Source organism: Talpa europaea (assembly GCF_964194135.1).
Source record: "Talpa europaea genome assembly, chromosome: 15".
Classification (NCBI taxonomy): Eukaryota; Metazoa; Chordata; class Mammalia; order Eulipotyphla; family Talpidae; genus Talpa; species Talpa europaea.
This window is the reverse complement of record NC_140083.1, coordinates 50,870,492-50,885,566: the sequence shown is the minus strand read 5'-3', so window position 1 is coordinate 50,885,566 and position 15,075 is coordinate 50,870,492. Positions and strand designations below refer to the sequence as shown.

General features: G+C 38.0%; 1 protein-coding gene across 1 annotated transcript in view; it reads left to right on the top strand.

The window, feature by feature from the left end:
• The window catches only part of MRPS35 (mitochondrial ribosomal protein S35), a gene marked incomplete at both ends in the record, with an annotated part of 41,428 nt that overhangs the window by 22,919 nt on the left and 3,434 nt on the right, over positions 1-15,075 (top strand). The window contains 2 exons of the mRNA XM_084255715.1: positions 2,696-2,805; positions 4,421-4,490. Of these exons, the coding sequence (XP_084111841.1) occupies positions 2,696-2,805; positions 4,421-4,490 (180 nt within the window). The remainder of the gene's footprint in view (positions 1-2,695; positions 2,806-4,420; positions 4,491-15,075) is intronic.

The window sequence follows — 15,075 nt, the reverse complement described above, 5'->3', positions numbered from 1 at the left end:
TTTAAATTCTGAGATAAGTATAATTTTTCTTGACTAGTCATGAAGGTACTTAAAAATTAAAAACTTAAACATTTGTATAAGACTTCAAAAAGTGCTTTCTGCTTTTAATCTCATTTGTTTTTGATGAAACTCCTGTGAATCCTTCTATTTTATAAATAAGAAAGGGTCTCAGGAAGATAAAATGATTTTTCCTAGTTTGCTTAGTTGATAGCAAATCTGGATATCAGACCCAGTTTTTGTCTCTATGTAGTCACACCCTGAATTCTTTAAGACTGCATTGTAAATTGGGAAAATTTTTTACACATTAGGCTTGTCTCAATTTTTGCAGTTCTTTTAAATGTGGGCTTTTGAGGATACGTAGAGCCAGTCTCCTGTGATTTGAAGTGTCAAGGTTGTTTGGGGGTTATTGTTATTAATAAAACATTGATTCTTTAAAATATAGCAACTCGAGATAAGAAAAATCTAAGGATTCTTTTGGATTTTGGGAAAAGAAAATTTAATATTAAAAAAAAAAAGTATTAAAGTTCAACATTTCAAAAAAAAAAAAAAAAAAAAGAATGACAACTCCGGTTAATTCCAAAGTCAGGTTTAATCCAGGTTAAGGCTGCAATTTTGCAGTGCTTTAGTATGCCAGCAGGTGGCATTAATGCACCACACAGCTGTTTCTGAAATATTTATGTGTTTCTGGCATAAACGGTGTAATTTTGAACATTAAAATGTCAGTGTGAACATGAGTTTTGAAGCACTTGTTACAATAATGTTCAGCATTGCTACTACTTTTTTTTTCTTACATGAAAAGCTAGAACACTTAAATATTTTAAATGGTACTTTTTTAAATGTATCATTAAACATGATTTCTTTAAAGAGTTTTAAAAGGAAACATTTCTTTCTCTATTCTGTGTATATTATATGTGCATGTATTTCCTGTTATCATAATGTGAACACATTTTTTGGTTTTCTTATATGTCACAGAGAGTGTTACCATAACTGCTTATTTTTTCCTTCAGCTGATAACCTAATTTTGGTACATATTCTTTTCATGGGACTATGGCAATTCACATTGTCTGCAACCTGTGACTGTACTGTTGGATTAATAGTTAATAGTTTGTGTTCTTACTGCTTATATTCATTAGGAGTGTGTTTGTATTTATTTCTTCATATTTTCTCTTGTTCACATAAAAAAAAATCACAGTACTTAAAAAAACTTTCTTTTAAAAATTTTAATTATTCATTCAGCGAACACATTGCATGATTTTCAAGTAGGCCATGACAGATACCATTTCAAGCAAGGCAGATACGATTCTTACCCTCAAGGGTTTGTAGTCTAGTGGGAAAATAGAAAAATAAATAAGCTCTTACACTGTGTCTTGAGGGAATTCCAGGGTTATTGAAGCTGGGGAGAAGAAATGGATGGATTTCATGATCTTTTTTTCTTCATACATTCTTTTTTTTTTTTTTTTTTAAAGATTTATTTATTTATTCATACAAGCACTGGGTACAGTCAGAAGCACGGGAGGGTGAGAGAATTCACCAGAGCCAGAGAGGGGAACAGACTGACGAAGTACACTGCTGAGGGGAGCAGTGGGCGGCAGGAGAGGTCTGTGCACCATGTGGGACCCTCACACCCTGCAGCCGGGGATCGAACTGGCGCTGCAGAGGCTGCGGGCAGCTTCACAACCCAGCGCTTAACCGCTGCACCACCAGGGGAGGCCCACCTTCATACATTCTTTAACTCTAAAGAGTCAAGAGTTAAGACTCTTAATACTTTCCTGGAGCACTTTCAGGTTTCTCTGTCAAACTGTATTTTAGTGTCTGTCCTATTTTCCTGTGTCATGCCTGGTCATCTAGATACGACCTTGGTCCTTGCCATAATTCCTTCTAAATTCTCTTAAAAGTATGTTCACTTCGTCCAGTGTTTGCCAGAATATGTCTTCAGGAAGATTAATTCTACAAACTGTCCTTTGAAAAGTGGAACTGGGGTCACCTGAATTTGGGCATCATTATATATATAACAACCCCCATCTTGTCATTTCAGAATGCTTAGTATATTAGCCCCTCTGTGAACTCCTGCTAAAGATGCCAGTTTAACTCAGCATTTCTAAATGCATTTGACAGGAAGGGCCTTTTTGAAAACAGTACCCTGAGCAGCCTGTGGGACTAGTGTTAACGTTTTGACAAATGGTGGGCTGAAGCATTTAAGATGTTCTGACCCAGCAAGATGCTGTCTTCCAACCTTCTTGAAATATTTGGAGCTTTAAAAATACATGCCCCTCAGCGAATTGCCATGATATGGGTCTCATCGTTGGCACACATTTCTTAAAACTCTTATGTTTTATCCAATTAATTCTTTATTTCAGCTTTTCTCATGCTAATTGAGTTTAATTCCATTAGTACTCCTCTTAAGCACCGTAATTTTGTTTCCCTGAGAGACATGTCATTAGCTTGAAGGAAAAGTTCTGGTGCCCAGCACTGTCAAAGAACTCCAAACCCTTTTGCTCCCCCTCCCAAATTTTTTTCCATGCGTAAGATCAGGCTTCTTACTGCGTGCCAATTGCTAACTCTCTAGAAGAGAGTTTGGAAATAGTTCTTTTAGGTCAGTTTCATGTTAATGTAAATAACATTGCTACTGTTCTTTTTCATTACACTAAGTTTATGAAATAATTTTTTCCCAATAATTTTTTCTTGTATTTTTAAGGTTAAACTTTCCAGTTTGAATTTAGATGATCATGCAAAGAAGAAATTTATTAAGCTTGTGGGAGAACGCTACTGCAAGACCACAGATGTGCTCACCATCAAAACTGATAGGTAAAGGAGAAGTTCCTGGGTCAGGCCCTCATGCTGCTGTCGTCCAGTCTGACAGTTCTTTTTAAGATATGGCACAGAAGATACGGTAGCTTTTTCTATCAACTGACCACAGAAGTTGTTTAATTTATATTTTTAATATCCTCACACTAGTCTACTGTTGCTGTGGTCTTTATGTGTACAGGGAGGCTTTCCCAGCTGAGTTCAGTTATTGTTATTTGTAAACTTTATTTTAAATATATACATATATGGAAAACTCAGTGACGATTTTAGAAGAAAACAGAAGTATGATTTGCTAGTGATTAATGCTATATAGGTTTTTACCAAATCTAAATAAATAAAAATCTTATAGTTCAAATTTTAAATTATTCAGTTATATATATGGAAAGTTAATTTATCAGGATATTTTCATAAATAAGTAGAATTTAAGAGCTAGTCTAGAAGTTTATAAAAGCTGTACTAAATTTGTCTTACATGAATTTATAAATTAGGCCAATGAAAGTTAAAAATGTTTATTGGTATGCTTTTATTAAGTGATTATTTTGTTTCTAGAATTTTCTTTTGGTTGTTTCTAAATTATGTCAAAATATGCTTTCATACTTCTTTAAGGAAAGCAAAGTGGGGTAGATATCATTTCTCTCTCCCTATCTGGGTTTCATAGCATTTGGATATGTCAGCGCCAATTAGGTTTATATCCTCTTCTTAGTGGTGAGAAAAAATAGCAGGATGGCAAGAGTATGGAGGCAGAAAAAGCTTGGGAACCATGATTTTAGATTATTACCATATGGGGAAAAATAGAGATGAAGTGTATTAGTAATATTCTTTTTACCATCTTTAGAAAATATAATGTCATGGTTTTAGTTTGTGCAAATTTAAAAATACCTTTTAAATGTTATTGTTTGAAATTCTGTACGTATCTGATAAGTTTACAAGTGTCTGAGTGTGTATCTTTTATGGGAACGATTTAGAGGAGAGGACTATTAAACCTAAATGACAGAATAAACAGTACAGTTAAAGTCATTTGTCATGTCCTAGTTTTAGTTTATATTTAAGCAAAATGTAAGTAATTGTTTCTTTTTCTATAGTATTTTATCAGCTTCAAAGCCAAACAAGCTGTCTCATGATTATGTAGAAGTTTTACCTGATATTTTGTTGTTAGTTCCCTTTTAAAGACAGTAGTAGCAATGCAGTTTTGTATACTGTAGCTCATTTTTAAAAGGTGCACTCTGGAGAAATCCAGATGAACATTCAGATCAGCATCTCTCATCAGTCTGCCTCTGTTGAAAATGAACTCAGCAGGTGCGCTTATGCTTCCAAAGACTAACTCCGGGAGTGTAAAGGGCACTTGGATTGGACCCAGTTGTGTTAAAAATAATGCTCAGCTTTTCTCAGATACACATTACTCCATTAGTGGTCATAGCAGAGAGAAAAATAAAAAGAGCTCCAGTTTTCAGTATCCTCTAGTGAAATTATTCATATTCCAAGAACAGAATTTTTCTAAAGCAGATAGGGAATACCCGAATATAAGTTTGCCTTGTATTTAGTATTTGTATATTTTTCAAATTATTCTCTGTATTGAGTTTTTAGAATTTTGACATTTTCCCTCTCTCTTTTAAAGGTGCCCTTTAAGGAGACAGAATTATGATTATGCAATGTATTTACTGACAGTTTTGTACCATGAGTCTTGGGTAAGTGATTGTATATGAATGTTTAAAGATTTTGCCTGTAATTTAGGTGATGTTAACTTTTCCAATCTGTGTGACATGTGCTCAGCTGAGGGTTTCATGAACTCAAGATGAGCAAGGGAGTCTGTGACTGCTACTACCTTGAGGCTGGCCTGCACACCGACATGCATGTCAGGCTATTTTGGGATGCTTCATAAGTCAGACAGCTAAGATGCCTTTAGAATCCTTAGCTTCTGATCTTGACTGGGAAATTCAGAATTTTCAGTTTTTCAAAGTTTTTCATTTGACTTCTGACATTTGTGAAGGTTATTGCAGGGTAATTATCATCCGTATCACGTGAGACTTTGTAATTCATCTTGTTCAAATAACAAGCAGAATAAAGCTCTAAAACATTGATTTCTGTATTTCAAGTGTTCGTTGAAACTTTTTAAAATTAAAAATTTTTTTTTTTTTAATGCATCTAAGAGCTGGGGTACAGGCTAGAGGTGCAGGGTCCAGGGGTGGGGGGTGGGTGAGAGGATTCACTAGAGACAGAGTGGGGAACAGAACAGGCATATTGACTGAAATACACTGCTGAGGGGAGCAGCGGGCAAGTCAGGAGAGGTCTGCTGCACCATGTGGGTAGCTCCCTGGCTGGGGATCAAACTCGTGCTGCAGTGGCTGCGGTTAGCTTCATAGTTTGTGTCTTAACCCCTTGTGCCACCAGGGAGACCCTTCGTTGAAACTTTTAATTTACCCGTAGCTTTCATGTGAACACTTCCTTGATAAATGTTAGGGATTGGTAAGGGCTTTTCATTATTTAAATAGCATGAAACATAGTATTATTTTAGTAGAAGTAAAACATAGTCACAGATTTAGTAGAAGTATACACATCTTTTGAGGAAAATTTTGCTGTGCTTAAGCATCTACTCATTTATTTATTTTAAAAGATTTATTTATTTATACATACAAAAACTGGGTTATAGGCCAGAGGTGTGGGGGGGTGAGAGGATTCACCAGAGACAGAGTGGGGAACAGAACAGGCAGACTGACTGAAATACATTGCTGAGGGGAGCAGCGAGTGAGACAGCAGAGGTCTGCTGCGCCATGTGGGTAGCTTCCTGGCTAGGGATCAAACTTGTGCTGCAGAGGCTGCGGATAGCCTAGCAGTGCTGTGCTTAACCCCTTGTGCCACCAGGGAGGCCCTCAACATCTACTCATTTAAAGTTGTAACTAAGTTTAATTTTGAGTATTTCTGCAAATTAAAATAATTTAAAATTTGCACACAAGTTACATGTTTTGTAGATGCTCAGCAAAGGCCTGGGAGTCTGAGCAGCATTTCCTGTCAGGAGTGTTTTTAGGTTACAGACAGCTGGAGAAATAGTTACCCTGTGGCTGTTCATAGGGTTTCATAGGAAAGAAGACCAGAGGAATTAGTTATGACTTTAGGATCTCAGCAAGGTAAAAGCAGTGGGAACCAGACTTTAGTTCCCAGAGTGAGAACATTCTCTGGAGAGCCATCCAAGTGGTGTGGGCCGCTTATTTGGTAGTGTGTCCCTCCCTTGACTGCTGTGGGAAAGGGGAGCACTCCTTGGGTAGGAGGTACATAACCGCCTTCCATCCCCAACTATTGTTACTTTGTTCACACAGGCAGCCATTTTACTAGCCACTCATGGTCTTCCTTGACATTAATAATAAAACAGTTGTGGCATGAGAAGGATGAGTGGAAAATAAAACTTCAAGGCTAGTAAAGAACAAAAAGTACCCAGGAGCACTTCTATTCTTTTGAGGTATTCTAACAATCGCAGCTCTTGTGGACTTGGTAGGCTACCGAGCAATATCGTAATAGCAGGTAATCTCTCTTTCCTGTCAATTGAATTTGGAAATGCCTTTGGCTTAACATAATTAAGTTCATGTTTGAACCAGCCACGTGGCTGAACTAGCTGCAACTCCATGACTGCTGTTTAAAGAGTTAATACCAAACAATAAAAACCAGCCAGTTTTGTGTCTCTTATTTTGCCAGCAGCCTGTAAAATGAATATGCCCCAAAGGAAATGACAGGCATAAATAAATTCAGTGAAAGTTGACTTACTGGATTCTTTCTGTGGTTCCATGACATAGAATCCAAACAAACTTGGATGCTATATTCACGCAAGGGGCCTTTGATCTTTAATGCTGATGACTTAGATGCCAGAATGAGTAGCCACATACAACTGTCCTGAACAGATATAATTAAAGAATTCCTATATTAAAATTGGCTCTTGATCCTTTCTAAACAAGTAACATCAGTGGCAAAGCTTTAAGAGAATGCAGATGAGCCGTGAAGTTTTGCAGAGCTGGTGGAACAGAATTTTTATTGAATTGAAATTCTTTTTTCCTTCACCAAAATGGAACTCATACATGTTACCACCTGGTATTTAATCAAATATTTAGAGAGTTCCTTTTTAATCCATTATTTTTTATAGGCTGGTTTTAGAGCTTTTAATACCCCAAAGCTAAGCTTCTCTTCTTAGCTTTTTAACATTTCCATGGAAGTTGCCTCTGAGTGGTGTTGAGAGGAAAGTACTCAGTAGTTTTATGTGGCTTGCAGCACTGAAATTTCTCTGGAAAAGTTTATCTAGACTCAGTGTAAGCAAGTTACTCTTGTGTGCTGGTCATAGCGCTTGAACTGAGAAGCACTGAAGTAGCCTTCTCAAAGAAGACTGCAGTATAGAGGCTTGGTGATCGGTGTGTCTGACAGTGAAGGGTGGCTATAAATATTGCTGTTAACCCTAAAATGAAGAAAGCTGTATCTTACAATTTCAAATTCATTGATTCCCAAATCTATATAGAGCTTTTAGTTAGCTTCACAGACAATGCAGGTAAAGTACACCTGTATCTTGTTTTATTTGAATCTTTAAAACACTGTCTTACTCACATTCTAACATAACTGATAATAACAAAACTCCCTAAATTTTAACTTTATTATGGTATATTTTAAACCTTCCGCAAGTGATTTGGTTGAGAAATGATTGAAACATTTTGCAAGGTGGCTTCACAAAAGGTAGACTGACATACACTTAATAATGAGGGAAAGAATAAAGCACTTGTTTTAGAAAATGTAGTGATTGGAAATCAATTTCTGAGTGGTTTTGGATGATTCAGGTATTGAATTACTAATGGTGGATTATTAAATTTTGAATCTTGGATTGTCTTTTTAGATTTCATCATAGTCTTATTACTATGAAAAATTATCTAGATTTGTAAGAAAGGGATTATGAAAACTCACATAATGAAAGCTTTTAAGTCAGATAACTTTTCTCTCTGAAAGAATTCTTTTTTAAAGGGAACTACATTGCAAAGGTTTCTGACAAAAAAGATGAAGGGATCCTTCTGTAGAAGATTGGTGGTCATTTCATGTTTGGTGTATGGGCTCATTGTGGTTGTGTGTGTGCTTGCCTGCACAGACGCTCCAGGTTGGATTAGAGGACGCCTGAGTAGAGTTTCTGTTGTTTCCACTGTTGTATTCTTGGGGACAAGGTATGGTGATCCTGTGTGCAGAACTGTTGGATGAGGATGCTGCTTTCTGGAGGCACCTTTCCCCCTAGGAGTTGAAGTTACAGTACAGTCTGTTCTTTTTGTCAGACTGGAATTGAATTGAATTCCCTGACATCTTTGGTTAAACATTTAGCTTTGGTAGCTGAAGGAATTGGCAGTATTTTTTATCCATTAAGGATATTTACCTCATTTATGACTTTCAAATAACTTGGATTTTCTTGATGGTTAAGCTGTTTTCCTTCATATAGCACAATGCCATTCTTGTAACTGTGAAAGTGGAGTATCCCTATGTTTCATGTCCTGGGCAAAGGCCCTTGTAAATCAGATGGTAGATGGTGACAGATATGCGTTTGGTGACACAGACATCTCTTTGACCTGTTACCTCAGAACACACTGACTGTTCCATGAATTAGCTATTATGTTTTTCCTTTGTCTTAAATTTATGCTTACAAGAGAAGAAAAGCTGATAGGTTCAAATGTAGCTATTATTTCCTTCTTTGACGTTCTTTTTACCACGTTCTTTTTACCAGTCTCAGTGTTCCTTAGACTGTGTCTGCCACTAGCATGCGTTATGATTTGGGCTGCTATTTGGTTACCTTGTGTGTCAAACATTAATAATGCTGCCTCTCTGGGTGGCTTGGTGTGAAGTTAAATGAGCTGATGTGTGTCAGTTAAATGAGCTGATGTGTAGGTAGCACGTGTTCTAGACTGAGTTAGTCAGCCTCACCTCCTGGCACTTTCCTCTCCTTGGCCCACATTATGGGCCCTAGTGCACTCAGCTTTTCACTGTCTCCAGGTCTTTGTGGGTACCTTTTCCTCCACTAGGATCCCTTTCTGCCACTAACTGGCTCCTGCTCAGCCCCAGCAGAACACCTGCTGCTTTCAGGAAAGGGAGGGAGGGAGGAAAGGAGGGAGGGAGGGAACAATAATCCAGCCGAGTGGGGGTTCTGTCCTTGTAGGTGGGGACGACGAAGAGACTATTGATACGAGTGTGTGTTATATATCCACTTGTCAATTAAATGGTGAAGTCACAGGTTCATATATTAAAATAGTATTCTACAAATTCATCACTCTCAACCTGAATAGTGATCAATTTGAGTTACAATGCTATTTTTTTATTTACCTCCCAGTAATTTGAATATATTCTTGTTTATGCCTTAAAGTTAATACATCACAGCTACACTTCAAAAAAAGAAACTTTTACACAGTTGCCCACTTCAGTCCTGGATGTGATTACAGAAGCTAAAAATTTGACAGTCGATTATAAAATTAGGGTACAAAATTGTAAAGGAAATTTAATCATGGCAGTGGTTTAAAAAAATGCCTTTAAAGAAGTGTACCAAGTTATCACCTGCGTGTGTTATATTTGGGTGCTAGACTTTTTCTTTCACTTTTCAGTATATTCCCTCTTTCCTGGGAGAATGTACACAGAACTTCAACCTGATGCTGTGTCAGAATTCATTTCTGGATTTCTCTTAAACATTAAAGCCCAATTATTAGAGGCTTTTTAATACAACAGTGAACTTTCTGCTTAAAGACAGTGAAATTAAAATGTGTTTTTTTGTTTGTTTGTTTTCAGAAAGGAAACTTCCAAAAAGGCCATTTTAAGTCAAATAAATGTAAAAATCTTATTTCAAATTTGTTTTTAAGTATGATATCTTCCAAAGACACTGCTTGCTTACAAATAATACTGAGACATAACTGTAAAATTTCTAACTGGAGTGTGTTATGTTTCTAGAAGTGTCTGCCCTGTGTTCTGGTACAAGTCAATCACATTTCATTGTTTCCCAGGTTTGGTCCTTTCCCTCTTTTTTTCCTCAGTGTGCACATTCTCCCAGGGGATACCAGGTATCGTGTGTATGCCGATGACAGCTCTTTTCTGTTCTGGAGCCTCTCTCCTGTGTCCCTGTATTGCTCGAGAGCTCCTGTTGAGTCACAGTCACTCAAACCAGCTCAAGCAGAGTGGGTGTGACCAGGGCAGGGTGCGGCCTGTTCCTGGGGCTGGGCCAGGAGCTGCACCTCAGACAATGTGAGGCTTTTTTAGTCTGGGCTGTGGCAGTCTCTGAAGACTGATTCCCTTCCTCTCCTGTCCATAGTCAATGATATGACCTTGACTCTTTCACACTGTGTAGCACTAGTCACCCCAAGGGAAAGGGGGAAGCAAGGAGAGGGTGGCAGAACTGGTCCAGTGCATGTGGACCGGCATGAACAACCCAGGGAAGCACAGCTGTCAGGGCCCAGGGCCTCATTCAGGAACTGTAATTCACTGACTGAATTGACTGGGGGAATGAACTGAGCTAGGGGAGGCCCTTGTGAATCAAAACATTGTCAAATTAATGTTACATGGTTTTGACTTTTTAAATGGCCTTTCTTTTCTTTTTTTTAAGATTGATTTATTTATACAAGCACTGGGTACAGTCAGAAGCGCAAGAGGGTGAGAGAATCCACCAGAGCCAGAGCGGGGAGCAGAACAGGCAGACTGACAAAGTACACCGCTGAGGGGAGCAGCCGGCATGGCAGGAGAGGTCTGCATGCCATGTGGGACCCCTGCCAGCGGCCAGGAATTGAACTGGTGCTGCAAAGGCTGAGGGCAGCCTCGCAGCCCAGCGCTCAACCGCTGCACCACCAGGGAGGCCCATTAGCCCTTATTTTCCAAAGAAAAATTACTAATGTATTTCCCTAATTAGATGTTGAAATTTTCACTAATTAGACTTTCTTTAAATAACATAAACAAAACTGTATACAGTAGGAAAAATCACCTCATGTAAAATGATTGGCTTATACATTGAATTAATTTTGCTACAGCGGTCACTGTTTTCACATTTGATTAGTGAAATGGTGTTGTTTCAGCCAAGTCTCTATTTTACCTGAAGGGGAATTTCAGCAGACGTCTTATATAAACAAATAAATACACCTTTTGTCTAAAATATTTGGATGTGAAAACATTAATTTTTAGCTGGGGTTCCTGGGAACATCAGATTCTGCTAGTACTGCCCAGCATATAACAGGTTTTCAGTCAGTTATTTTTGAAGTGTGCTCCTGGAAGTGGCAAACCAAGAGGGAGCTTTGTCTGTTGGGCTGCAGTTTTTTTTTAATAACCATAAGGCTTTCTTTTATTTATTTCTTTTATTTCTTTTTAATTTTAATTTTTTTAAACAATATTTGCTTCCTCCCACCCCCTCAGGTTGAGTCCCCATAGAGTTTCCTTCCTGAAGGCACCTGTGCACCATCACCACAGTCTCCTGTTCTCCTTCCCTCTGATCCCTCTCCCACCTCCTCCCCTGCAGTATGTCTCTGATTTATAATTGTCTGGTTTTGCTTTGTTGTGTTTTGTACTATTTTTTTTTACACTGATGTTTTATTTGGTTCCCCTGTATTCCTGTTATAAGTGAAGCCATCTGATATTTTTCTTTTTCCTTCTGGCTTATTTCACTGAGCATGATTCCTTCTATCTCCATCCACATTGCTGCGAATGGCATGAGTTTATCTTTTTTGATTGCTGAATAATATTCCATTGTGTATGTATACCACATCTTCTTGATCCAGTCATCTATTTTTGGGTATTTGGGTTGTTTCCAGGTTTTACCTATTGTAAATAGTGCTGCAATAAACATAGGTGTACAGGTGTTCTTTTGAATCAATCTTTTTGTGTCCTTTGGGTAGATCCCTAGTACTGAAATTGCTGGGTCCTATGGTAGCTCCATTTTAGTAGACTGAGGAACCTCCAGACAGCTTTCCATAGTGGTTGGACCAGTTTGCACTCCCACCAGCCATGTAGGAGAGTTCCTTTTTCACCACATCCTCGCCAACATTTGTTGTTTTTTTGATATGTGCCATTTTTACTGGTGTAAGGTGATATCTCAGTGTGGTTTTGATTTGCATTTCCATGATTATAAGGGATGTTGAACATTTTTTCATTTGCCTATTGGCCATTTGCATTTCCTCTTTGGAGAAATGTCTTTTAAGTTCTTCTGCCCATTTCTTGACTGGATTATTTATTTTGTTTTTGTTGTGCTGTGTGAGTTCTTTGTATATCTTTGTGATCAGTCCCTTATCAGTTGATTGGAGTGCAAAGATTTTTTCCCAGTCAGTGGGGTATGTCTCTATTTTGGTTAATGTCTCTTTTGCTGTACAGAAGCTTTTCAGTTTGATGTAATCCCAGGTGTTTATCTTTTCCTTCACTATCACTGCTTTGGGTGATGAGTCTTTAAATATATTATTGCAATGTATGTTTTATAGTGTTTTCCCCTATATATTGTATGATTTCAGGTCTTATGTCCAGTTCTTTTATCCATTTTGAGTTTATTTTTGTGCACAGTGAGAGGTAGTGGTCTAGTTTCATTTTCTTGCGTGTGGAGGTCCAGTTTTCCCAGCACCATTTATTGAACAAACTATTTTTGTCCGTGTTTGTTGGGCTGTATTCTTGAAGTTTATTTGTTGCAGAGACTTTTTTTGGATGTAAGCAAAAAGATTTTGCTGATGATACCATAGTGTAAGTTTTAAATTGGTGATTGGACCTAGGGACTTAAACACATTCTAATTTGATTTTTTTAAACTACTGCTTATTTGGTATGAGCTTCCCCCAAGAAGTTCATGATAGCTGATCATTTCTTTTCCTTGTGAACTTAGTATTACAGCTTTTTTAAGTTAGAAGATACAGAAAAATTATAGGTTTTTTGACAGGGAAAATTATAGGTTTTTACTATACTGAAAAACAACTATAAAATAAGTTTTAGAATCACTGATCCAATTAAATTTCAAAAAAAATCTGGTCTTGCAAGCTTTAAAGCAATGTTAATTTTTATGTGTATAGAATATTGTCTGGTATGTTTGGGTGACTATAACAGGATACTACACAGACTGGGTGGTTTATAAGCAGCAAAAGTTTAGTTCTCACGGTTCTGGAGCCTGGGAGACCCAAGGTGAAGACTTGGGCAGATTCAATGTCTAGGGAGGCACTTCTGGTTCATAAATGAACCTCAGGCTGTGTCCTCTTGTGGTTGAAGGGGCAAGGGCTTTCTCTGGGCTCTCTTTTATAAGATCACTAATTCTTTTCACAAGGGCTCTGTCCTCTTACTTAGTCACCTCCCAAATGCCATCATTTTGGAGATTTCACTTGCACATAAATTGTGGGTTCATAGCATTTAGACTCTATGTGCATGTAAAGTGTTGTCCTCTAGGTTTAGACTCATTGGCGCTTTAGACTCACTGGAACTAAAGCCAGGAACTTTACAGGAAGTTCATGTAAGTAGTACAAAAAAGATTTCAGAATCTCATAGTTGCAATCCTGTAGTACAGATCTGGTATGCGTATGTGATAAAGTAGCTTTCTCCTACTCTATCTTCATTCCTTAATGTCATATCCAAATTGCTTTTACATCCATCCAATGATTTATTAATTTTAGGTACTGTGGTTTTCCATTTCCACTGTTTGATTTGATTGTTCATTCTTTATAGATACCAAGTCTATGTTGAAACACTTGTTTAATCCATATTTCCTGTCTTTTTCTCTGTCTTCTTAAACATTAAATTTTCATCATTTAAAAGTTTTCTCTGGATCATATGGAATTCTCCTTTTCTTGTTTGTTTCCCCTTGATTATTATCTACATTTTTCTCTTCAGATCTTGCGGTTGTCTAGTAATTGTTTACTATGTGTCAGACCTTGTGTATAAAAGACCATAGAAGCTTCAGTTGATGTCATCTATCAGAATGAGTTTCCACTTTAGTCTCTGAGCCAGAATCGGTTGGGGCCTGGTGTTTTTAATCTAGTGGGGATTTAACTGTACCAGTTTTGTAAGCTTTGGTTCATGTCTAGTTTGTCCCTTTTCCCTAGGCCTAGCTATTCCAGGCTGCTGCCTGGGAATTTGGTGAGTCGGCCTCCACATCTGACAGTGAACTCAGCGTAAGCCTTCGTGGTAGTCTCACAGTTGAGGTTGCTTGTGTGGGGAAGCAGGCTTTCTCATTCTAGCTGGACTTTGTTTCCTAAACATTATGTGATTGTGGAGGTTTTCCTCTGCCTTAGTGGCTCCTCAGATTCCCATCAGCAGTCCCAGAACTAAACCCTGTCCCAAGTTTTGGATTCTCCTCTTCACTCTGTCCCACCAGCCTTGTGTAACAGCTCAAACATAGTCTTGTCTCTTACTTTTCCATCAGAGTCTCTCTGCACGGGCTCTGCATTCAGTGAACTGGAAATTGCCCAGGTATTTTCAGAAGAACACTCTTCATCTCCTTCCAGCCTAGAATTTTTATTCATCCAGTTCTTACTGATTCTGTAGCTCTCTGATGTCTTTTTTTTTTTTAAAGATTTATTTATTTATGCATGCAAGAGCTGGGGTGCAGGCCAGAAATGTGGGGGGTGAGAGGATTCACCAGAGGCAGAGTGGGGAGCAGAACAGCCAGATATACTGTGTACTGAGCAGCAGGCTCAACAAGAGAGGTCTGCTGAACCATGTGGGTCACCTCCCTGGCTGGGGATTGAATTTGTGCTGCAGTGGCTGAGGAGAGCTTCACAGTGCTGCATCTGAACCCTTTGTGCCACCACAGAGGCCCCTCTGATGTCTTTAAAGATTGAGGGGAGGGTGATGTCACTTACTTGCCTTTTTCCAGTTGTAGCTAGAGCCATGCCACGATCTAATACATCCTGTTTGAAAGTGGAAATATAATGTAAAATTAAAATAATAACTTTCTGGTATGTTTTCCTCTCAAGGATTTTCTCTCTTTATCCCTTAAAAGTGTGTGTGTGTGTGTGTGTGTGTGTGTATTTTCTAATGTATATTTGATTAAACATAGAAAGGCTGCACCCAAAGGAGACTGTAGAAACTGGAGATAACTTAGTGACTTTTAACTGAGAAAATTAAAGCTAATCAGTAATGCACTTGTCAAGAAGTAGCAAGCATCTTAAATAATAGATCAGTAATAAGGAAAGACCTTCTGTCTGTGTATTACTTTATCTAAACTTTGTAAATATCACCCTTATGATTGAGTGAAACAGCAAGGTAAAACATCTGAACACTACATGTGTGTTTATATTTACCTTTCAACTTTGAGTTTACTGCTTGAGTGTGGTCAGTGG